Source organism: Sus scrofa, chromosome 14 (assembly GCF_054392235.1).
Source record: "Sus scrofa isolate SSC_HxYL_T2T_F1_AM1 chromosome 14, Sscrofa_HxYL_maternal_Yorkshire_Landrace_v2.0, whole genome shotgun sequence".
Lineage (NCBI taxonomy): Eukaryota > Metazoa > Chordata > Mammalia > Artiodactyla > Suidae > Sus > Sus scrofa.
This window is the reverse complement of record NC_139396.1, coordinates 83,607,635-83,629,250: the sequence shown is the minus strand read 5'-3', so window position 1 is coordinate 83,629,250 and position 21,616 is coordinate 83,607,635. Positions and strand designations below refer to the sequence as shown.

General features: G+C 58.4%; 1 protein-coding gene across 10 annotated transcripts in view; it reads left to right on the top strand.

Annotated features, from left to right (window-relative positions):
• Positions 1–21,616, top strand: part of RASGEF1A (RasGEF domain family member 1A) — a 93,200-nt gene extending 71,584 nt beyond the window's left edge. For 4 of the 10 annotated variants that reach the window (XM_005670996.4, XM_005670997.4, XM_001926447.6 and 1 more), the window contains exons 2-13: positions 9,602–9,802; positions 12,172–12,294; positions 14,127–14,264; positions 15,096–15,317; positions 15,943–16,017; positions 16,361–16,453; positions 16,927–17,029; positions 17,115–17,194; positions 17,894–18,085; positions 18,680–18,803; positions 19,492–19,564; positions 19,851–21,616. In XM_005670996.4, the coding sequence (XP_005671053.2) occupies positions 9,608–9,802; positions 12,172–12,294; positions 14,127–14,264; positions 15,096–15,317; positions 15,943–16,017; positions 16,361–16,453; positions 16,927–17,029; positions 17,115–17,194; positions 17,894–18,085; positions 18,680–18,803; positions 19,492–19,564; positions 19,851–19,875 (1,443 nt within the window). In that variant the 5' untranslated portion in view covers positions 9,602–9,607 and the 3' untranslated portion in view covers positions 19,876–21,616. Of the gene's footprint in view, positions 1–4,629; positions 4,876–8,618; positions 8,791–9,601; positions 9,803–12,012; positions 12,057–12,171; positions 12,295–14,126; positions 14,265–15,095; positions 15,318–15,942; positions 16,018–16,360; positions 16,454–16,926; positions 17,030–17,114; positions 17,195–17,893; positions 18,086–18,679; positions 18,804–19,491; positions 19,565–19,850 lie in introns of those variants that run through there. The other 6 variants (XM_084997002.1, XM_021072776.2, XM_021072778.2 and 3 more) reach the window with 6 other exon arrangements.

The window sequence follows — 21,616 nt, the reverse complement described above, 5'->3', positions numbered from 1 at the left end:
CTGAAATTTCTGCCAAAGGCTGCCCTCTTGGTTTAAGCGGCCCACCACAGGCCTGGCACCCAGCTCCCCCCAGGAGCACTTTCCCCCTCTCTCTCCTCCAGCCAACAGAGGGGAGACTGGCAAGACGTGTAATTTTCAGTTGCTAATTATGATGCCCTGCAGCTTGCTGAGCTAAAAATAGTCTCCGTTTTGTTGAGTAGGTTGAAAAATAGAAGCCCATGTGCTGCCTCCGAAAGAAGCACCCCTTGCAAAGCCTGGCAGAGGCAGGGGGCTGACTGGTGCCCCTCCTTCACCTCCCAGCAGATCCCTGGGGGCTCATGCAGGATGGGCCCTCAGGGCCATTTTTGTCCCAGTTTTCCAGGAAGTTGGGACACTTAACTCAGCAGCATGGATGAGCTTCTGGGAGCCTGTCAATCCCTGGCACCAAATGTAGAGGGCTGCAGGAATGTGCACATACCCATGTATCTAAGGTGAGGGCCCCAGCCTTCATCTGATGCTCAGTGGGTCATGCCCTGGCCTGGCACCATGATAAGGAGAAATGACAGTCCTCAGAAGGGGCAGGGCAGTGGGGCAGGCAGGCGTGGGCAAGACCTACTTACTGCTGCCTGCCTGTACCTCCTTGTGCAAGTCCTGTGAAATGGGGTCCTCATCTGAGAAATGGGCATCTCCGTGTCACCCCCCTACCCCACCCCCTTGTGGGTTGGGGGCATTGCACTGAGATGAGATACTTAATGGCCATTATGTGGCCAGGCACCCAACTCATGATGGTAAACATCTAAGGTACAAAAGGTAGTCAAAGCTCGCTCTTCCCTGCTTCTACATTTCTTAGAAATTTCCAGAATTTTGGACTCCAGGATCTGGAAGGGCTCCTGAATTCTGACCTTGCCATGGGAACCTGCTCCAGACAGCTCTTCTTCATAGACGAAAGAGGCCTGACACTGTTCCGTCCAGCTGTGCAGGAGACTGTTCCTTCCCTGGGCTGTTGTCCTAATTGTCAGCTGGGGCAAGACTGGCTGTGTCTGAGGCCAGCCAGTTATCCCTGGTGTCACCTTCTGCCTCCTCTCTTAGTCCCTCTGGGGCAGACTCCCCAGGGTGGGGGGAGTGCATCCTCTTTGGGCGCTATCCCACCTTTCCCAGGATGTGCCCTGCAGGTAGGAGCCGATCACTGGGCATCAGAGGCCAGGAGGCCTGAGGCCCCTGGAGAGCCCAGAGGTGGGATCCCTCCCACATGGCTCCTGAAGGATGAGGTCCTTGCCCCACCTTCCACCCCAAGTCCCTTCCAGTTAGGAGCTGAGGCATCAAGCTGAGGGCCCACAGGCCTTACTGCTGGGCAGGGACCCTTGCTCTCAAGGGCTGGGAAGCAGGAGACCCAGGAGTAGCTTCCGGGCATGGGAGCAGCTCCAGGAAGGTGTGCAGGGCCTCCCTGGACAGTTGGGAGCACAGGTCACATTGCACACCGATGCTGCAGTAATGGGATGTTTGTCTAGGGTCAATGTCACTTGATTTCTTACCCAAGCAAGTGTGCTTAATTGTCTGTGACAGCTTCAGCTGTGAGTCTTACAAGGCCATTGGGCAGTGTCAGGCCTCCCCCAGGCCTTGTTGGTTCTCTCAGTACAGAAAGCAGGGAAGGCACTTGGGAAAGGCTGGGATTAGTGTGGGAGTGGAGGATGTGAAGACATGTGAAGGCGTAATAAGGGGCCCGCCTGGGTGCACACACCCAGTGCTGACCGTCATAGTGTGTGAGCAGCCCTGGCTCGGAAGGCTCTGCGCCTCTGTCACAGGTGCAGCTCCTGGGGGTCCAGAGGGCCCCTAGGTAATGGGACTGGGGTGCAGGGTCTCTGAAGGCTGGCTTGGAACAGCTGGAGTCTGTGAGTGGAGGGCCCGAGCCCCACGGCACAGATGCTGTACATGCGTGCGCGGATGCCCCTCCCTGCGGGCGTGTGGCTTTTGCTTGCGTGTGGCCGGGAGCAGATCCCCTCCTCCCGATGTTGCCTCCTGGTGGAGGGGCGTGGGCTCCCCTCTGCTGGGGCCACATTGGAAAGCACTGTAGCGGTGAGCAGCAGCCAGACTCTAGGTGAAGTCTCTCGAAGAGTCTACAAGAGGGAATGTCATAGTCTTCTGTGGAAAGGTCCTAAAAACCCCCACTCCCTGCCTTTGCCAGCCTGTCTCACAGCACTGCAGCCATCTGAGGTCTCTTACTTCCCTGCTGTGCTTCCCTCTCCTCCTGGGCCCTCAGTCCAGCTGCTTCCATGCCCTTGATGCTTTGGTGCACTGTGTTCCTTAGAAGGTGTGCACGTGTGTGTGTGTGTGTGTGTGTGCGCGCGCGCGCGCGCACATCCTGGGCATGTAGGGCAGCTACACATACTCAGAAGCTAAAGTTTTAGGCTGAGTCCCTAAAAGTGGCTTCCACCCTAAGCTGTGTGGATGCAGAGCCCTGGGCCACACCCATGGAAAGGATCCCAGGATCGAGGACCATGTTCTCGCAGTCCCTGGCCGGGCTCAGCACAACCCAGAGATGGTTTACTTTCTCAACTGTGTCGAGCCTGGTGTGTGAGCACGTGTTCTGGGCTGAAGCTACACTCCATGCTTTCTTCCCTCCTGTACCTCACACCTCACTGGGAGGTTCGGGGTGCAGTGTCCTGTCTGACAAATGTGACTGGGCTTATGTAGATGGAGTAAGTTGATCCAGACCAACAGCAGAGGGGAGGCTGGGCCCGGGGCTTGGCCATCGGGGCACTTGGGAGCTGTCAGCTGTGCCTGTCTAGACATGGGCGGGGCTGTAGAAGGCAGAGGAGTGGCTGCCCTTCTCTGAGCCCAGCTTCCTCAGAGGTGGCAGCCTGAGGCTGCTGGTCCCTGGGGAGCAGGAGGGAGGGAGAATTAATAGATTTGGAGGTCAGTCTTACTGGATGTCTTCTGCGGCTCCGTGAAGCTTTTTGCATCTGCAGTGAGGAAGGGGAACCTACCTTCTAGCTCCCGATCACCACTGGTCCAAGTTTGCCCCAAGGTGTTACCTGGCCCCACCTGCTGGGTTGCATGGGCTGGGCTGCGATGGATCCACAGGGTCTCACACCTGAGTGAGAACCCACGACCTGTGGCCTGCTGATGGCTGTGAGGTCATAGGTTAGAAGTGGTGGCAGCCCACACTGGGCCACTCGGGTGCCATTGAGGCCAGGCACAGATGTCATGGCACATAATGGCACCGGTACGGCCCCCAGGGTCACATTTTCTCATCTAACCCTCAACACAACCTTGCGAGGGAGGAGGGGTGAGAAACTCTACACCCAATTTGCAAGCTGAGGAAAGGGAGGCACGGAGCAGCTCAAAGGTTTCCCCTCCAAGCTGGGCTCTCTCAGCAGGTCCCAGACACGAACCTGAAACTACAGGAAAGGATTTGGCTTTGCATAGGATTGCAAGATGTGCTTTCAAGGGTCATGGATGAGGGTGCAGAGGGAGCAAGAAAGGAATGGACTTTCAGGAGACTGGGGGCTGGGCTATACTGTGAGCTGGGATAGCCAGAGCGTCATCACTCATGCTCTGGGCATGGGCAAGAGCCACGCCAGGTGGAGCACCTCGGCTGAGCCTGGGGCCAGGGCAGCCTGTGGCCAGGAGAGAGGTGCAGGGAGCCCCAGAAAGGGGTGGGAAGAGGGAGGAGAGGGCAACAGTGCCACCACAAGAAGCCCTTGCACCTCCTTTTTGCCCACCTGGCCCACCTGCCCTATGGCCAGCCTCCTGGACACTGCTGGCCGCAGCTCATCCAGGCAGGTAGCAAAATGTCCCCTCCGGCTCAGCCTTTGTGTGGCCAGTTTGCCCTACCAGCTCCCAGCCCACCCTGGCCCAGCAGTGCTGCTCCACCTGGGCAGTGGGTGTGGCCTTCTCACCTGGCACCCCTGCACCCTTTGAGACTCTGGACCCAGATACAGGGAGGACAGTCTTCCTCCATGGGGTCCCAAGAGAGCCAAGTAGACTCAAGTCTGAGACTGGCAAGTGGCCGTCACAGGGCAACTGCCTCTGAGCTCAGAGCCAGCTCTTTCCTGAGCTGGCAGGAGGGCCCACTTCTCACCTAACCCCCCTCACCTGGGCACCCAGGCACCTGGACCCACGTGGGAGGTGGGAAGCTGGCGGGGCCTGGCTTCTAGGAGCCGCTGAATCACTCTCACCTGCCCGGCTGTGAACCGATTGCATCTATAATTAGAAGGTGCCTGCCTTCCTGCCTGAGCAGAGGAAGGGCTGTAAGGAGTCAGAGGAGGCAGACTGGGGGCAGGTCGGCCCCCCACTCCCTCCAGAAAGGCTCTTGCCTTGTCCAGACCAGCACCAGCTGACTTGAGGCAGAGATGGAGGTCCTCAGGCCTTCCATCCTAAGGCCCGGCCCAGCCCCATCCTCCTTCTCCTCGGGGCGGGCCTCCGGAGGCCTCCAGAACTCTCTACCATATGTCCGTCCCAGTCTGCCGCCTCCAAGTGGGTCTGGCTGCAGCAGGAACAGCAGAGATAGGAGAGAAGTTCCCTGTGTTTCCTGCTCCCATTTTCACCTGGAAACTCTTAAAAAATGCCAGTGCCCGGGCTGTACCCCTGCCAGTTAGATCAGAATGATTGGAGTGGGATCTGGGCAAAGGAATTTTTTAAACTCCCCAGGTGATTGTGTTGTGCAGATACAGCCAGAGGCACTGACCTAGGTGAAGCTGCTCTCTTCACCCGGAGGCCAAAACTCTCCCAGGGACCAGCACGTCCAAGGAAGGTGTGGGCGTGACCCAGCAGGCCTGGCCTGGGACTCGAGGTCCTGCACTTTTAGGGATCGACCAGGTGGTGGCGCTGCTTGTTGGGCCCCACTGGAAGCAGCAAAGCTTTCTAAAGGAGAGGATCTTGAAACTCCAAAGAAGGGTGAGTTCTGATTGGGTGGGGATGGGGGAGGTGCACTGCCACTGTCGACAGGTTCCTAGTGATGCTGACACGGTGCTCCAGCACCACACTTGCTCTGGAGCAGCCACGCAGAGCCTGGCTCCCTGGGGACCTGTGTTTCTAGAATAGCCTGTGTAAGGGTGGGGGCTCAGCAGGCACGTATGTGGGAGTCGGCTCCTCAGGCAGGAGGTAATACCATGTCTAGCATGCAAGGTTTTACCCAGGTGAGCTCATTCAGCCCTCCCAGCAAATCTCTGAAGGAGTGCTCCCTGCGCCCATTTGACAGATGAGGAAATTAAGGCAGCAAGCGTTTGAGGATCCTGATAAAGCCACAAGTGGCTAAGCCAGGCTCAGCCTCAGGCCTGATTGCCTTTAATGCCATCCTGGCCCTGCAGCGATCTCCCCGATCTCGAACTTTCTTCTGTATCTTCTTCCATTTCCCTGTCTTCATCACTGTCATCTACTGAAGGTTTATCATAAGACTTGTCAGTGGCAGCTCTGAAGCCCTCATTGCTTTCCTTCCTCTGACGATCTGCTGCATGACTTGGGTCAGTCCCTTGGCCCCTCTGTGCCTTGTCCTCCTCTGCAGCATACGGAGACTAGTGGTTCCTCTTGTGGGGTTATTGTGAGGATTAATGACAAGATTCGGCTCTGGCACTAATGTCACTGATGGCACGAAGTCCTCAGAGTCTGAGCTATTGTGGTTCTGATTATGATTACTCTTGCTTTGTGTTCCCTGCCAAGTCAGGAGCCCAGATTTCCTGGGTGCTCTGCTCTGAGCGGCTCGTCCCTGAGTTGGGGGCCAGTTGGGGTGATGGACACACAGGTGTGTGGCTAGGAGCCTCAGTTCCTGTCCTTGCTGGACAGAAGAGGAGGACACGAAGAGCAGAAGGGACCACTGCGCCAGGTGGGTTGGCTGGCAGAGATGCCAAGCAGAGGTCCCAGCAGCAGTCCTGCTGTCATCCCCATTTGGCAGCTGGGGAAATCAAGGCTGGTTAGGCTTGTCTAGGAACAAGGAGCTGGCCCATTGCAGAGCTGAGATTCGAACCCAAGGATGCTCTAAATTCCTGCCAAGGAGGATGCACTTGGGAAACCTGCCTTTTCCCACTTGGCACCAGGCCTGGAGACCCTCCTCAAGGAAGGTGTTCATGGTAGGGGTGGGCTCTGCTAGGGACTGGGTGGGTAAGGAAGGGACTCTAGGGGGCACCCAGGATCCATGGGGCTCAGTGTACAGAGGAGGGGGAGATACACGGCCAGGGAGCCTGGCCCCCACACAGCCCTGTGGGCTCTGCCTACCTCTCAGGGGCATTCCGGGCCTCTGTCTCAAATGGCACCCTCACAGGTGACCCGCTAGATGATGGCCACGCTTCTGTCCACAGGCCCAACCCTGTCCAATCATGCCTTTATAAAAAGTGCTGATTTCAAAATGCCGCTTCTGTGCACTAAAAAAAAAAAGAAAAAAAATTTATTTTAAAAATGACAAACTAGGAGTTCCTGTTGTGGCTTAGCGGGTTACAAACCTGACTAGTATCCATGAGGATGAGGGCTTGATCCCTGGCCTCGTTCAGTGGGTTAAGGATCTGGTGTTGCCGTGAGCTGTGGTGTAGGTCACAGACATGGCTCAGATATGGCATGGCTGTGGCTGGCAGCTGCAGCTCTGATTTGACCCCTTGCCTGGAAACTTCCATATGCCTGAGGTACAGCCCTAAAAAGAAAAAAGAAAAAAAAAAGGATAAACTAGCCGTGCCATTTAGAAAAGTTACCAAATAGTTGCCAAATGTGTAGAATGGAAACAAAAATCTTCTCCCTCCTGCTGCTCCCTCACAGTAAACCCTTCAGTTAGTGGGGCCATGGGTGGCCAGATGTTTTCTGTGCATTTACGAGATGTCATGACACATCTGTTATGTCATTTTAAAGTGACCAATGTGGGATTTTGTGCAGAGGGGAAGTCCAGCTGTGGGGCCCCTGGCCCAGCTGCTGCAAGAGGGGTCTCTGTCCCAAGCTGAAGGGATGGGCCTCGCCTGGATGCTCCTTCCCGTGGCCTCCTGGGCTGGGCGGGGGCAGTGTGTTGGTGGGACCAAGGCCCCCACATAGGTGGGGAGGCTTGAGGGAGGAGCAGTGTGACGTGTCCTGGGCTGACCAGGGCCCATGGGAAGTGCTTCCCAGTGGCTGCCCAAGACACACGGACTGGGCCCCCACCCCCGCTCCACAGGGATGGTGACTCCATCCTGAGTGTCTGTCCCCACCTGTCAATGGAGACCGAGAACACAGCGGCTCCCCAGCCTAGAGCTCAGCCCCCTGGTCTGCTCCGCTTGCCTGTGCCCTCATGGGCAGCAGAGCTGGGTGACTGAGTCCTCAGGCTGGCTCCCCGCCTCCCTAGTCCTGGGGCAGGCGTTCCTGCAGTGGCCTTGCCCTGTGGAGGATCCAGCAGGGACTGTGTGAGTTAGTGGGGTGTGAGTGTGCTCCCCCTGTGGCACCTCCCTAACAGAGCAGCCCGCCGCCCCCGCAGTGGGAGAGGCCAACTCTAGTGACCGAGAAGCTTGGAGTCAGGAGGTCCAGGTGATGAAGGTGACCACCCTTGGGTCACCTTTTGAACCCAGCACTGTATGCTCTTGGGGAAGTCGCCCCACAACACATGGCCATCAGCTGAAATGCTGGGCTTCGGGTCCCCTGGGGGGCCGGTGACAGCACAGTCGAGCAGCTGCCAGTGCCGAGGTGCCAGAAGCCCACCTCTGTTATCTGCTCTCACAAGCGGTTGACTGAGCACAGCCACAGGCCAGACTCCAGCTAGACAGGAAGACATAAAGGCAAGTCATCAGCTACTTCTGGCCTCGTGGGTCAGGTAAACCCAGGGAGACTTCCTAGAGGGGGTGACACCCAGGCTGGGCTTGGAAATCCTAGGATTTCCTCAGTTGAGCTCCTTGCCGAGCTTCTGTTTCACCATCTGAAAAATGAAGGTGTTTCTCAAGCAGTGCTTTGACTTGAGCGTCATCAGAGGTCCCACCCTAGGTTTCTGACGCAGGGGGTCCTGAGAACGTGCTTTCTAACATGTTGAGGGAAGTGTTCTGTGAGTCTGAACCCCCGTCGTGGAGTGAGAAGCACAGATACTGCAATCCTGGCCTTGTCCCCAGGACTTCCCTTGAGCTCTTGCCTGCTCTGCAAAGGATTTTCTGAGAATTCTAAGGCGACCTCCAGGTGTCTGTCAGAGAGGCCAGCGTAGTTTGGGGCCTTGGCCCTGGTATGAGGCTGAGTTGATGTGCTGTGGGTTGGAACCGGCTCTACTTGTAAAGCCTGAGACCCCTCGTGGCAGTAAAATAATCATGGCTACTGTTTGCTCTGCACAGTGGGGAAACTGAGGCCAGAACGGCTCTGAGGTCAGCCCTGGTTCGGGTAAGAGAACAGGCTGGGGCTAGTAGGAAGTGTCATCAGTCATCACGGGCGAGGCCCGCCCTGAGGGCCGTGGGAGCCTGAGTAGGGCAGGCAGCATAGTTCAAGGGGCTTGGTGTGGGGCGGTGGCACCTGCCTGCCAGTGACCAATGAGTGTGCAGCCTGGCCACTGTCCCAACCTAGGCAGGAAGGGCCAGCTCTTCCACTCCTGCCCTCCAAGCTAGATAGGGCCGCGAGCTGGGTAGGTCACAACCCGGCCAGCAGGAGGGAGGGAGCGCCCAGGGGCACTAGCTTCTGAGGCCTCAAGGTGGCGATCGTGAGTCACCCCATCCCCCCAGAGTCCCTCCAGGTGCAGCCAGCTGCCTCTGAGAGTGGAAACCTAGGCCCAGAGGACTGCAGCCTCTTCAGGCCTCCTGAGAGCTGCCAGCAGAGCCCTGCTGCAATGTGAGGCACGGACCCTAAGCCCCTGTCACATGGAGCCCCCTGACCGCCACCCAACATCTGCGTCTAGTAGGTATTTCAAGTCTGGCATGTCCAGAAGCAATCCACGTCTCCCCACACCTCACCCTCTGAGCCCTTCCCCAAGCTGGTCCGTCGCTCAGGCTGAAGATCATTCTTCACAGCGTCCAGAGTCCACCCTGCTCCCCTTCTCTTCTGGCCTGAGAAACCTCTCTTGGGGTTTTGTTAGGGCAAAACCCACCAGCTGTTTTGCAGCTCCTTCCTGTGCTGGGTCTCCCCACGGCAGCCACAGTGACCTTCATACTGAGTCAGGTCACTCCCGTCTCATATGCTGCAGCCTGGGCCCCCAGCTGTGCATGGTCTGGCCTGTCACAGACCACTCTCCTACTCATCTGCTTCCCATACACAGGCCTCAGGACCTTGGCACCTGCTGTCCTTTTGGCCTAAAACATCCCTTTTGTCCCAGGAAGCTGCGAAGCTAACACTGTCAATCTGTCTCAGTGCCACTGCCCCGAAGCTGCCTTGACCAACCCCCACATGCTTGGTGTCCTCTTCCCGGTGGTGTTTTTCTCTTTCCCACTGGGATGGAACCCCAGGAGGCAGGGATCTCCGTGTGCAGGTCCCTGGAATGAGGCTTGGTATGCTCAGAGCAGGTGCTGAAGAAACATTTATCAGACACATTTATCAGCGGCTTCGGGGCCACTGGGGAGCCTGCCCTTCTGCCCATGCCGACGTCTAATGACTCCTCTCCCTGCCCTGCCGGGGCCTTTGCTGTGTACCTGCATGCAAGCTGTGGGCGGCCTGGGAGGAGGGCCTGGCGGAGGCGCCTTTGATGCCTCACAGCCTCATTCTTTCTTCCCAGGAAACTATGCCCCAGACGTCCGTGGTCTTTGCCAGCATACTCGGGCCCAGCTGTAGTGGACAGGGGCAGCCTGGCATGGGGGAGCGAGGAGGTGGGGCCGGTGGCTCCGGGGACCTCATCTTCCAAGAAGGACGCCTCATCTCCGGGTCACTGGAGGCCTTGATGGAGCACCTGGTCCCCACAGTGGACTATTACCCTGATGTGAGTGACTGGTGGGGGTGACCTCAGCTCCCGAGAAGGCTGCTTCGGGCTGGGGAGGGAGGACCAGTCAGAGCAGGATGGAGCAGCGGGGGAGGGACCAACAGCAGGGAGCCCCAGCCCCACCTCCATGCTTTCCTCCACCTGCTCCGACCACCTCCCCCCCACCCCCCAGCCTGGGCAGGGGAACCTGCAGTGACTTCCCTGCTATCCCCTGGCAGGTGGGAGATGGCCTTGGGGGCAGAAGAGGAATCTGAAGGGCAAAGATCAGTGCTTCAGGGTCCTGGCGAGGGTCTACCCAGCACATGTTCTGTCCGAGCCGGGATGTTTGTTTTGTGCATGAACTGCCACGGTCCAGAAATAAGAGGACTCAGCTCCTCCATGCCCACTGACATGCAGACCCCAGGGCACATGCCTATGCAGGCAGGACTGGCCTTCACCAACAACCCAGATCCTGCCTCTCCACCTAGGGGACACTGGCACATTCTTGGAAGAGGGAGAGAGTTACCTTGTCACGTGTGGCTTCCCTTCCGCTCCAGTAGGTGGCATCTTTTAGTAGCAGTGGGGTTGTTGCGTGTTCCCCTTTGGGGGCCCAGCTGCCTCTCCCGGTGCCCCCTTCCTCCTGAGGGCAGAGCCCTGCCTGTTGGCCTCTGATTGACAGACAGGACTGCAAGGGGCGGTGGGGGGCGGTGGAGGGGATTGCTGCCTCTGCCCCCCAGCTTCCAGCTGACACTGGAATTAACCACTTTTGGGGGTTCTTGGCTTCCTCCCTCCCTCCTGGGACTGTGTCCACTCCATTGTCTGTCCTTCCATCCAGCCTGTAAATCCTCTCAGAGCCTGGGTGATGCTGGTGTGAGTGGTGCAGACGTAGCAGCTGCGGCCCCCCAGGGCTGGGACCTCCACCCCAGTGCAGGTCAGCGGGGCAGTAGCCTTGTGTAGCCAGGGGAGGAGCCTCCCCTCTCAGCCTGTCCCAGAGGGGCCTCCTCAGCTCACTCGGTCTTGTCCCCAAAACACTGTGCCCTGGGGGCCTAGCCCACTCCCCAGAGAGAGCACAGGGGTGGTGGGGACAGAACAAGGGTCAAGCTAGGCATCAGCTCCTCCACTGAGCAGCTGGGTTCCCCCGCCCTTCCCTCACTGCCCAGCCCTGCAAACTGGGCCGCTGGGGACACACTGCTTCATTAGTCCCCATGGACACCCAGCTCTGCCCTTGGCTAAGAGCTCCAAGGTGTGACACCTGGGTGCCTTCACACTCTGAGCCATCTGCTTGGAAGGGGTCCCTGAGGATCCCCTGACCTGTTGAGATCTGACCTGCTGGGCTCCCCAAGCACCCCTGCTGCACGGCCCAGGACAGGATGTGGGACGTTTTGGGGGAAGAGGATCCTATGCTGCTCCAGGGAGAGCAGCCCCCACGTGTGACCTCTAAAGGCTGCATGGCGGCAGTGAGGGCCTGAGGGCCTGAGTTTTGTTCCAGGAAGCTACACTCCCAGCAAACACGGCCCAACCTGCTTTGGGTGGAACAAGGAAGGCCTGCTCCTTTGGGCCTGGAGTTGGGTTGGAGGGTCCTGGGTCCCCAGCCCGTGGCAGCCATGTGCAGATGGAGTACTGGGACCCGGGAGAGCCCTGAGCAGCCTCCCCCTCCCCCAATCCCACCCAGTCTGCAGGCCCGGGCCAGGATGCAGACCCCCGGGCATCCACCCCCATCAGACAGAAAGCTTCCAAGAATCCTGGGCCCTGCTCCCTGCCACTTTTCAGTCCTGATCCTCAGTGCCCTCAGAGCCTGCGCCACAACCCGGTGACGAGGACGTGTGGACTTGGAAATGGGGGGACCTGGTGTGGCAGGTGGGGACAAGGCCCACAGCTGGTTAGTTGACCGCACAGGGCCTTGCAGCTGTCCCTGAGGTGAGATCCTGGTGCCAAGGAGGCCCCGCCCTATGGGGAAGACCCTACCCCCCACCAACCAGGCCCTGCCGCATTGGCCAGTGAGGATCTGGACCCAAGTATGCTTGGCACCTGGCCCGGGGAGCACCGTGGGCTGGGCAGCAGGCCCACACAGGCCTTCAGAGTCCCTCCAACGTTCCATTCCCAGTTTAGCTGCAGTGTGGGGTGGAGCAGTGGGTTGGGGGGAATGCTGGCAGAGTGAGCTGGCTGGGAGCCCAACTTGTGGGGGGTGGGCTGTGAGAGCGGCTGCGAGCTGGGGTTTGCCTGTGCTTTGCAGTGAGAGACAAGGAAAGTCAAGGGGAGAGGGGCCCCGCAGAAGGTGAGGTTGGGCCTGGGAGGCGGCAGGAGCGGGTGGAGGAGCAGGCGGTGACCACACCTGGGGACCACGCCAGGCCTGACCCACTCCTCAGCCTCTCTCTGTCTCTCTTCCTCAGAGGACGTACATCTTCACGTTTCTCTTGAGCTCCCGGGTCTTCATCCCCCCTCATGACCTGCTGGCCCGCGTGGGGCAGATCTGCCTGGAGCAGCGGCAGCAGCTGGAGGCCGGCTCTGAGAAGGTAAAGGTGTGCTCATGGGCCACTGCCTGTCTGCATCCCCCTGGCTTCCGCTCTCACTCAGCCTTGAGAGAGAAGCCTGCTTGGAGTAAGGGGGCAGAACACAGTCTGGCTGAGGCCTTCTGCATGGGGGACAGGTCTGCTTGTCTCTGGCGTCCCTGGGGCGGGGCTCTCGGGGGTCTACAGGGACACACGCAGAGCTGAGCCCACCTCCCAGGATGCTGGATGTGATTGCCATTGGTGGGGGGTCGCACCCCCTCCAAGGGAAGGGTCACAGTAGACAGCTCTGCCAGCTCTCCTGGTCAGTGCCAGGACCCCCAAAACGAAGGGTCCAGCTATAGCTGGTGAAAAGTCAGTGAGGCCTGGGTCCCTGCCCCCTGCTAAGGAGGGGCAGGGGCAGCACCCTCAGGCTGGAGTTTTTAGTGCCTCAGGTATGGCTGTTTGCCATGGTCATTTCTTCTGATTGAGTCAGGCTTTGGGCAGTCAGGGTGGTCCAGAAACCATGGCTCCTCCCTGAGGCCCCAGGGCCAGGGGCTGGTGCAGACAAAGGGGTGGCAGGCGTACTGTCAAAGTGCTGGAGGGGCCTAGTCTGGGTTTCGGCAGAGCAAGGCCCGTTCCTGTTCACTGATGACTGTCCCCTCCAGGCTGGGCCTCCTGCTCCTGGAGGTTTGCAGCAAAGGCCTGTGCACATTGTGCCCTCGTCAGAGTCGCCTCTCCAGAGGGGGGCCGGTCTCAGGGTGTGCTGGGCAGGGACACAGACAGGCACCCCCTACATGCTGGGGATCAGGCCTGGGCGGAAAAAGACCAGAACAGAGTTTGTGGGAGGTGAAATTCTAAGCTGAGGGTCAGCCTGGGGACAGCAGAAGCCTGAGAGGAGCCTGGGGTGAGCCAGCCAGCCTTTGTCTGTGGAGCCATGCAGGGTTCTAGTCCCTGCTGAGCGTGGGGTGCAGCGGGGCATCTGGGGGAAGTGTCAGCAAGGCCTCCTGGGATGCCGTGTGCACTGGACTTTGGCCAGGAGTGGCTGCAGGGCCAGTGGGGGAGGCTTCGTAAGGCTCAGGGAAGCCATCGCTCGGGGACTGGCTAGGTGCATGGGTGGACTGGCTGATGTGGGCTAGTAGATACAGGGGTGGGGAGTTGGGTTGTGAAGGAGCCAGGCCCTGAGGGCACGAGGCTGGAACAGTCCATGCTGGGCAGGTGGGCACAGGGGGCTGGTCAGGGCCAGGCAGGAGCCAATACGGGCACAGGAGGGGTGAGCCCGTGCAGGGCTGGGCACAAAGAGATGCCGCCGAGCATTCGCACCCCCTCCTTGGGCTGCATGTGCGCATGGACCTGGGCCAACAGGGAATCAGGAAGAGGAGGCCTGGTGTGTTTGTGCCCCTTCTCAGTACTTGCCGCCCTCGCCCTGCTTTTCACTGAGAGGGGGCAGGCTAGAGTCTCTTGCTTTAACATTCATGATTTTGCTTGGTTTTCTTCGTTGTTGTTGTTGTTTTTTTTTTTTTTTTAATGGCTATCTTTTAATTACAGCAAATTAAACTAGCTTTGTACATCATGGTAGCGATAGGATGGGCTTTTTGAAAATGAATTTAGGTGAAAAAGAGAGCTGGCTTAAGGGGAATATGAAACAAAGCAGGCATGACAAGACTGCAGGTGGACAGGGCGGGGGACCTCCCTCCCCAGCAGTACCCCCGCTCCCCGCCATCAGGGGAAACACAAATCCTGCAGGGGATGGTGGGAAGGTGCCACCAAACTAGGGGATGAGGGGGGTGCCGGTACAACTTGACATTTTGTCGCTCATTCTGAAGGGTCAGTCTTTGTTCTATCCCCCACCCGCCCAGGCCAAGCTGAAGTCCTTCTCAGCCAAGATCGTGCAGCTGCTGAAGGAGTGGACGGAGGCCTTCCCCTATGACTTCCAGGACGAGAAGGCCATGGCCGAACTGAAGGCCATCACCCACCGGGTCACGCAGTGTGACGAGGTGAGGTCCTCCTTGGACCCTGCAGAGCTTCTGGTCTGGGGAGGGGTGGGTCTTCAGGGACAGCTCTGTATGTGGTCCCCTTCACTGTCACTCTCCCCAGAGGACTCCTCCTGGTCCCTCCCCCCACCCCATGGTGACAGCTCAGCTGGCCAGCAACAGGCCAGACGCGCCCTCAGCATTCTCTAGGTGTGGGAGACCTTGAGGCCTGAACGGGAATGACCTTCTGTCCCGCGGGTGGAGTGGGGGCCTTGGGAGAGGTTGTCAGAGCCTGTCTGCCTTCCCTGCTCCCAGCTCACTCTTGGTCTTGTGATGAGACCTGAGGGGTGGCAGTCTTGACCCCAGCCCATGCGGAGGGAGCCTGGGCACCGGGCCTCCAGGGCAGAAGTGCCCCGTGTGCTCAGCACCTTCTGCCTTCCTGGAAGGCTCACAGCCCAGGGAGAGTTGGAGAGGGGCCAGGGGAAGGCAGTCTCCTGGTTCCTGGAGGAAGACCTTCTGGATCCCCGTCTCCCTACTATGGGCCCCTCCTGCTGTGGGAATCCCATAAGGAGTAGCTCAGCTGCCACCCCAGGAAAGCCATGCTTTTCAGACCCAGAAGCCCAGCCCTGGCCATCAGCTCCCTTCCCCATAGGACAGCCAGCCGAGTCACCCTCCCCAGCAGTTCCCCACTCTGTACCCAGCTCTGGCATCAGAGGCCCAAGTGCCACAGGAGGTCTGGGGAAGGGAGGGAGGCTCCAAGCTAGGCATGTCTCTGGAGGTGAGATGGGTCCCTGAGAGCGGGCTGGTCTTGCTGCCAGCCCGCACCAGCACCTCCTGCGCCCCCGCCCCTCACAGGAGAACGGCACAGTGAAGAAGGCCATTGCCCAGATGACACAGAGCCTGCTGCTGTCCCTGGCTGCCCGGAGCCAGCTTCAGGAACTGCGTGAGAAGCTCCGTTCGCCGGCCATGGACAAAGGGCCCGTCCTCAAGGCCAAGCCGCCAGCTGCTCAGAAGGACATCCTGGGCGTGTGCTGTGACCCCCTGGTGCTGGCCCAGCAGCTGACTCACATCGAACTGGTCAGTGCTGCAGTGTACCCTTCCCAAGACGGGGCTGGGCGTGGTCACTGGTGCTTACCCAGAGCCACTAGACCCCTGGAGCTGCAGGGCCTCCCCGCCTGCCAGACTGGGGTGTCAGGTGATGCCCGCTTGCCAGCTCTGTCCACTGTCTTTGGTGGGTCTGTGCCCATATGAGCAGTGGGCTCCCCAGGATCGTGGCAGACCTGTGTTAATGGGAAGGGCTGGGGTGATGGGGACTGCAGTGGCCACAGGATGGAGGACCAGCAGAGAAGAGGTGAAGGGCTTCAAGAGAAAGAGCCAGGTCCATCCCCACCCCACCCACCACCACATCCTGCCTGTGCCTTTGGCTGGGCAGGTACCCTGCAGCCACTGCCCTGAGGCTTCCGCCACACTCCCATCATCCTGCCCCATCTCCTCCCAGAGGAGGGCCTTCTAGACCCCTAGGGTACACCCAGAGCACCTGCCCATGGGCTGGGTGTTCTGATGGAGGAGGGGCTGTGGCTGTGGGGCACACCTGAGGGGAGATCTTGACTGCTGCTCTGAAAGCGCCCCCACACCCCAAGAGTGGGGCCATCCTCGGGCAGACTTGTCACCCCTCCTGTGCTCTCTCCCCACCTCTATCCAGGAGAGGGTCAGCAGCATTCACCCGGAGGACCTGATGCAGATTGTCAGCCACATGGACTCTCGGGACAAGCACAGGGTGAGGGGCTGCGGTGTGCTCTGGGGCGGCCTGGCACTTCCGCCTGGGTGGCTGGAAACCTCACAACCTGATAGGCATGGGTCTGGCCTCCTAGCACCTCCTCCAGGGCACTGGCAGATGGCCACGCAGGGTGATGCACGCTGGGAGGCCTTGGTGGGCAGGGGGGCGGGGGGACGCACAACCTGGGAGACCTGGACCTGGACCTGCCAAGGTCTGGACCCCACCACTGCTTCCACAGTTTCCTCCTCTGGCCACGGCTCCTGCTCCTTGGTTCTGGGGTGGGACGGGGCAGCACCCACTGGCAGGGTCCTCAGGCTCCCTGTGACCCACCATGTCCTCCTAGTGCCGAGGAGACCTGACGAAGACCTACAGCCTGGAGGCCTATGACAACTGGTTCAACTGCCTCAGCATGCTAGTGGCCACTGAGGTGTGCCGGGTAAGTGCTGCCTGGGACAGGGGTGGGGTGGCACTGTCTCCTGCTGACCCCACAGTTGCTGCCTGAGGCTCCAACTCCTGCACCTCTCAGATGATGAAACTTCCCAAGTGGAGGCAGGAGGCGCTTCTTGCCAGGGCCTTGGAAGTGCCAACCCTCCCTGCCCCCACTTCCAGCAGAGGTGCCTCAAGTTACAACGGACCTATCCACGGAGGGCACCCTGTGCTCAGCATAGTCTGTGAGCACCTTTGGGGCTCTCTCGGTCTTCTCAGCCTGCCCGGAAGCTCCTCTGCCCAGCATGGAAAATGCCATGGCTGCATTTCCTACCCCTGCAGCCTGCGAGCACCCCTCCAACCCCAGGCCTGACAGCTCTGCTGCAGCCCAGGGCAGCTCCAGTCCAGGCCCTGCTTCAGGGTCTGATGCTGGAGGGGACGACCTGGGAGGGGCCCCTGCTGAGCCCTCTGGCCGCCTTCCAGGTGGTGAAAAAGAAGCACCGGACCCGCATGCTGGAGTTCTTCATCGATGTGGCCCGAGAGTGCTTCAACATCGGGAACTTCAACTCCATGATGGCCATCATCTGTGAGTGGGTGGGGCCCCGGGGCTCCCCATCCAGCTCAGCGTGGCCCCCTCCCCCAGCTCTGACCCTACCTGTCGTCCCCTGCAGCTGGCATGAACCTCAGTCCTGTGGCAAGGCTGAAGAAAACGTGGTCCAAAGTCAAGACGGCCAAGTTCGACGTCCTAGAGGTAGGCACCCCAGCCTTGTCCTGCGTCGGCCCTAGGAGAGGTGGGCTGCCCATCCCGCTCTGCCCCCTTGCAGAGGACTTGCTGCCCCCCGGAGGCAGGAACCCCGTGCTCTTCTTGGCCCTTGGGACTTCAGTCAGAATGGGCATCACCTAAAGCAACGTTCTGGGGAGTGGGTCGTAGAGCTGGGCAGGCCCCCAGCCGCAGGTTGGGCAATGCCGAGTAAGCAACCGGGCCTTTTCCTGGCTCAGCTTCCCATGGTCCTGGATCCGCTAGGCGGCCCAGGGGCCGACAGGTGGGTCCACTTGCAGCCTTGCCTACGTGTATTTGATCACAGAACCCATTTTTAGCAAATGTGTGTCTTGTGGAGCTGGTCAGCTTTGGGAGGTGGCAGCCTGAGCAGATGGGCAAAGGAAGGAGGTGAGGCCCAGACTCAGCAGGGGAGGGAGGAGGCATGTGTGAACTGCCAGACTGCTCTCCAGTTTTCCCGATGACGCCTGGACCCAAACCCAGAAGGCCCTGGCCCCGTGCTCAGCCAGGTGCCTCTGGGCTTCCCTCCCCTGTGCCCACTCCTGGAGAGAAGGCCTCTTGGGGGTCACAGTATGGGGCTGCCCAGAGCTGTTTCCTGCAGAGGGGGGTCCTGAGCAGGTCTGAGAGGTGCAAGGGGAGCCCTGCCCACCATATCCTCCCATCTGCCTGCAGCACCACATGGACCCATCCAGCAACTTCTGCAACTACCGCACAGCCCTGCAGGGGGCCACGCAGAGGTCCCAGATGGCCAACAGCAGCCGTGAGAAGATCGTCATCCCTGTGTTCAACCTCTTCGTTAAGGACATCTACTTCCTGCACAAAATCCACACCAACCACCTGCCCAATGGGCACATTAACTTCAAGGTCAGCTCTGCCCCCTAGTGGTCCTAGGGGAGGGGGCCAGGCTGTGCCAGCGCAGGGATGGACAGGAGGGGCAGAATCCATCTGTGCAGGGCTGTGGCCCTGTGGCAGAAGGGCCTGTTAGGACTGAAAGCTACAGGGCGGGTTCTGGGTGCCATTTGACCTCAAGGTGTTGAGGATGGTCCCAGTTCTTCTGGGTGGACGATCTGGTTGCAGGACTAGGAGCCACAGGGCCCCAGAGTGAGATCATGACGTGTGCCAGTTGGTGGTGCTGTGCTGGGTGTGGCTGGGATGCCTGCCTCAGCCTGGAGTCCCAGATGGGGCCCTCTTGGGGTCCCTGCACAGGGGGAGTACAGACCCTGCTGCAGCCTGGTGGCTCAGGCGCAGGGCAGGATGGAGTGGCCTTGGGGCACCTGCTGGCTCTGATGTTGCACCTAGTGCTTCCATGAGAGTCACCTCTCTAGGGCCAGTGTCCCAGCTCACTGGGACTGGGGAGGTGAGCAGCAGACTGAAACCAGAGCCTGAGTCCCCTGCCCTAACCAAGGTTTTCAAGCTTAAGGTAAGAAATGAATTCCATTTGGTCTTCCATCCCTTCAGAAATTTTGGGAGATCTCCAGACAGATCCATGAGTTCATGACATGGACACAGGTAGAGTGTCCCTTCGAGAAGGACAAGAAGATTCAAAGCTACCTGCTGACGGCTCCCATCTACAGCGAGGAAGGTGAGGGTCACCTTCCCACACTGGCAAGGTCACAGAGCCCCCCCCCCCAGGCTGCCCTCTCAGGGTTGTTATTCTCATGCTACGCTGGAGAGGCTCACTCCCAGGGGTGAGCACCTGAGGGCAGATTGTGGGCGGACGACACAGGAAGGATAAGGACAAAAAAAAAGGCTCCTGAGGCCACTTGAGAGCCAGCACTGCAGAACCAGGAAGCTTCTCAGCGTCCCAGGCAGGCAGCCAGGAGCTCTAGGCTTTGTGGGGCCAGGAAACCCTCACAGCAGAAGTCACAGCCCTCCTAGGAGTTCCCACTGTGGCTCAGTGGAAATAAAGCCAACTGGGTGTGTCCATGAGGATGCTGGTTGATCGCTGGCCCCGCTCAGTGGGTTGGGGATCTGGCGTTGCCGTGAGCTGTGGTGTAGGTCATAGACTTGGCTCAGATCTGCCGTTGTTGTAGCTATGGCATAGGCCGGCAGCTATAGCTCCGATTCCATCCCTAGCCTGGGAACTTCCACATGCTGCGGGTCCGGCCCTAAAAAGTGAAGGAAAAAAAAAAAAAAAAAAGAAAGAAAAGAAAAGAAAATCATAGCCATCTTGGTCCGGGAGTTCCTTTCCGGGCAAGAAGGGATAACTGGTGTGGTGGGCAGACTGGCTGCATGTGGACATGGGTTCTGAAGGCCTTCCTGTCCCTCAGCTCTCTTCATCGCCTCCTTTGAAAGTGAAGGTCCCGAGAACCACATGGAAAAGGACAGCTGGAAGACCCTCAGGTAGGAGAAGTCCAGGAGCAGTCGGTGAGCCCCCAAGACCAGCCCCACCCCTGACGGGTCTGCCCCTCTGAACGGTGGCCGAGGGCACCCCCACCCTGATCAGGCATTAGAAGGCCTCCCCGCGGCGGGGTGAGAACCTAGGATTTGAGTGTCCCTGATTCCTCCCCTCACTGGCCAGTTCTGGGCAGCCCGGCCCTCCCCTGAGAGCACAGGCCTGCCCTCTGCTTGCTCAGGGGAAGGGCCTGCCAGCCCCCTGACCATTTCCTCGTTCCCTGCTCACCTTTAGGACCACGCTCCTTAACAGAGCCTGAAGGCACGGATGCAGCCTGCAGACCTGGATGAAGCACACCTATGTACCGAGTTTTAATCCTGATCGATATGGGTTGAGATGAGGAGGCCTCACTGGTTGGGGTCCATTTTGTACATACCTTTTATGAAAAAAAGAAAAAAGGAATTATTTCATGCATCAACCTTTGGCACTTAAAAGTTTTTGTTTGTTTTTTTTTTGGTTTATTTTAAATAACAGGGCAGGGCCCTGCTTTGGGGAGGGGTGGGGAAAGAGTATCATGGGGGATGGCATCCATGATAACATCTTATTCTAATGAAATGTAGATTTTTATTTTCTACTTTTGATTATTAACATCTTACAAAAAAAAATATTTAAAAAACCCAACCAAAACCAACGTGAGCCCTGCCTACCTTCCAGCCAGTGTCTCTGATGTCGGGGTTAGTGCCTTAGAGGGTCCTGGAGGGCCGGTCTCCCGCTCTGTCGTGGCCTGCAGCCAGCTCTGCCCTGGGCCACAAAGGCGCCTGCCCTCAAAGCCTAGGCCAGTGAGGTCCCGGCATGAAGGACTAGGGTGGCCAGGAGGTCTCATTTGCGTACTTCTGGAAGCGAACCTTGAACGCGGGCTTTCCAAAGTTTACATTTTCATGTTCCTTTATCAGGGATTTATGGGGGTCAGGGGGGAGGGCAGGGGGATACCTGGCAGCATATTTTCTGTTGGAATTACGTCCGGCAAGTTATTCTTCAACTACGTTTTGGGAAAAGAGGAAATCTAAAATAACGTAAGGAGGGGAGTCGTGGAATTGTCGGTTTTCCAGGCTGTGACTGAAAGAGACTTAGCTGTAATAAGGCGAATACAAAGTACAGTTAAGGATGGGGTTCAAGCTGGCTTTCAATGTCCCCACTTCAAAGTGAAAAGAAGCACCTCACCAATCAGGCTCCTCCCTCCTTCTGCGCAGGGGAGCGCCCCTGCTAGAATCGGAGACAGAAACATTAGCCAGTATCCGCTGGAGCCCTCTCACCTAACACTGCCCAACATTTGGAGGTTTTTTCCACACCCAAACGCGAGGGGTACACTCCGTTTTCTTTCTGACGCCCTGGCCCCTAAGAGGCCAGAAGCGGGCAGTCCACGCGATGCGCTCCCCCTCGTGGCAGGGCTCTCATTCCGTACAGATTTGGAATTACTCACCCTTGTTTCTCTCCGCACACCCGTCTTCTGCCAGCTGGGAGTCCTGGCTGAGGCCGGGGCAGCAAGTTGCTAATTCCCAAACCTCCGAGGAGAGCTGGGGACGTGAAGGCGAAGCCTTAGGAGGGAGGTGGCTTTGTGATCGCTGCTGATGTCACCCTCGGCCCTGGGTGGAGCAAGGATATTCTTTACACTGTATTGTCACAGTGTTTTTGCACTTTTCAGATGTTCTAGATAGTACATATTGTATATTGATAGTACATACTGCTTTGTTTATGTATTTGAGATAAAGAAAGGTTTAAAACTTGAGAATATATATTTGGAATACGATGTTAGATCCTTTTCTGTCCACGTGTTCAGGAGTTTTCCCATCAGTGTGCACTTTGCTGGGTCATCAGTTCTAGTCCCTACCTGACACAGTGTCCACATTTGCTACTTTATCTTCCCAATTTGATACACACCCTAACTGTGGCGTTTTGGTACCTCAAGATGAACTCTGAGGATAAAGCTGTACTATAATGCAGGATGTCAGCTGTTGGTGTGACTGGACGTACTTGCATCAATAAAAGAACATGTCACTCCC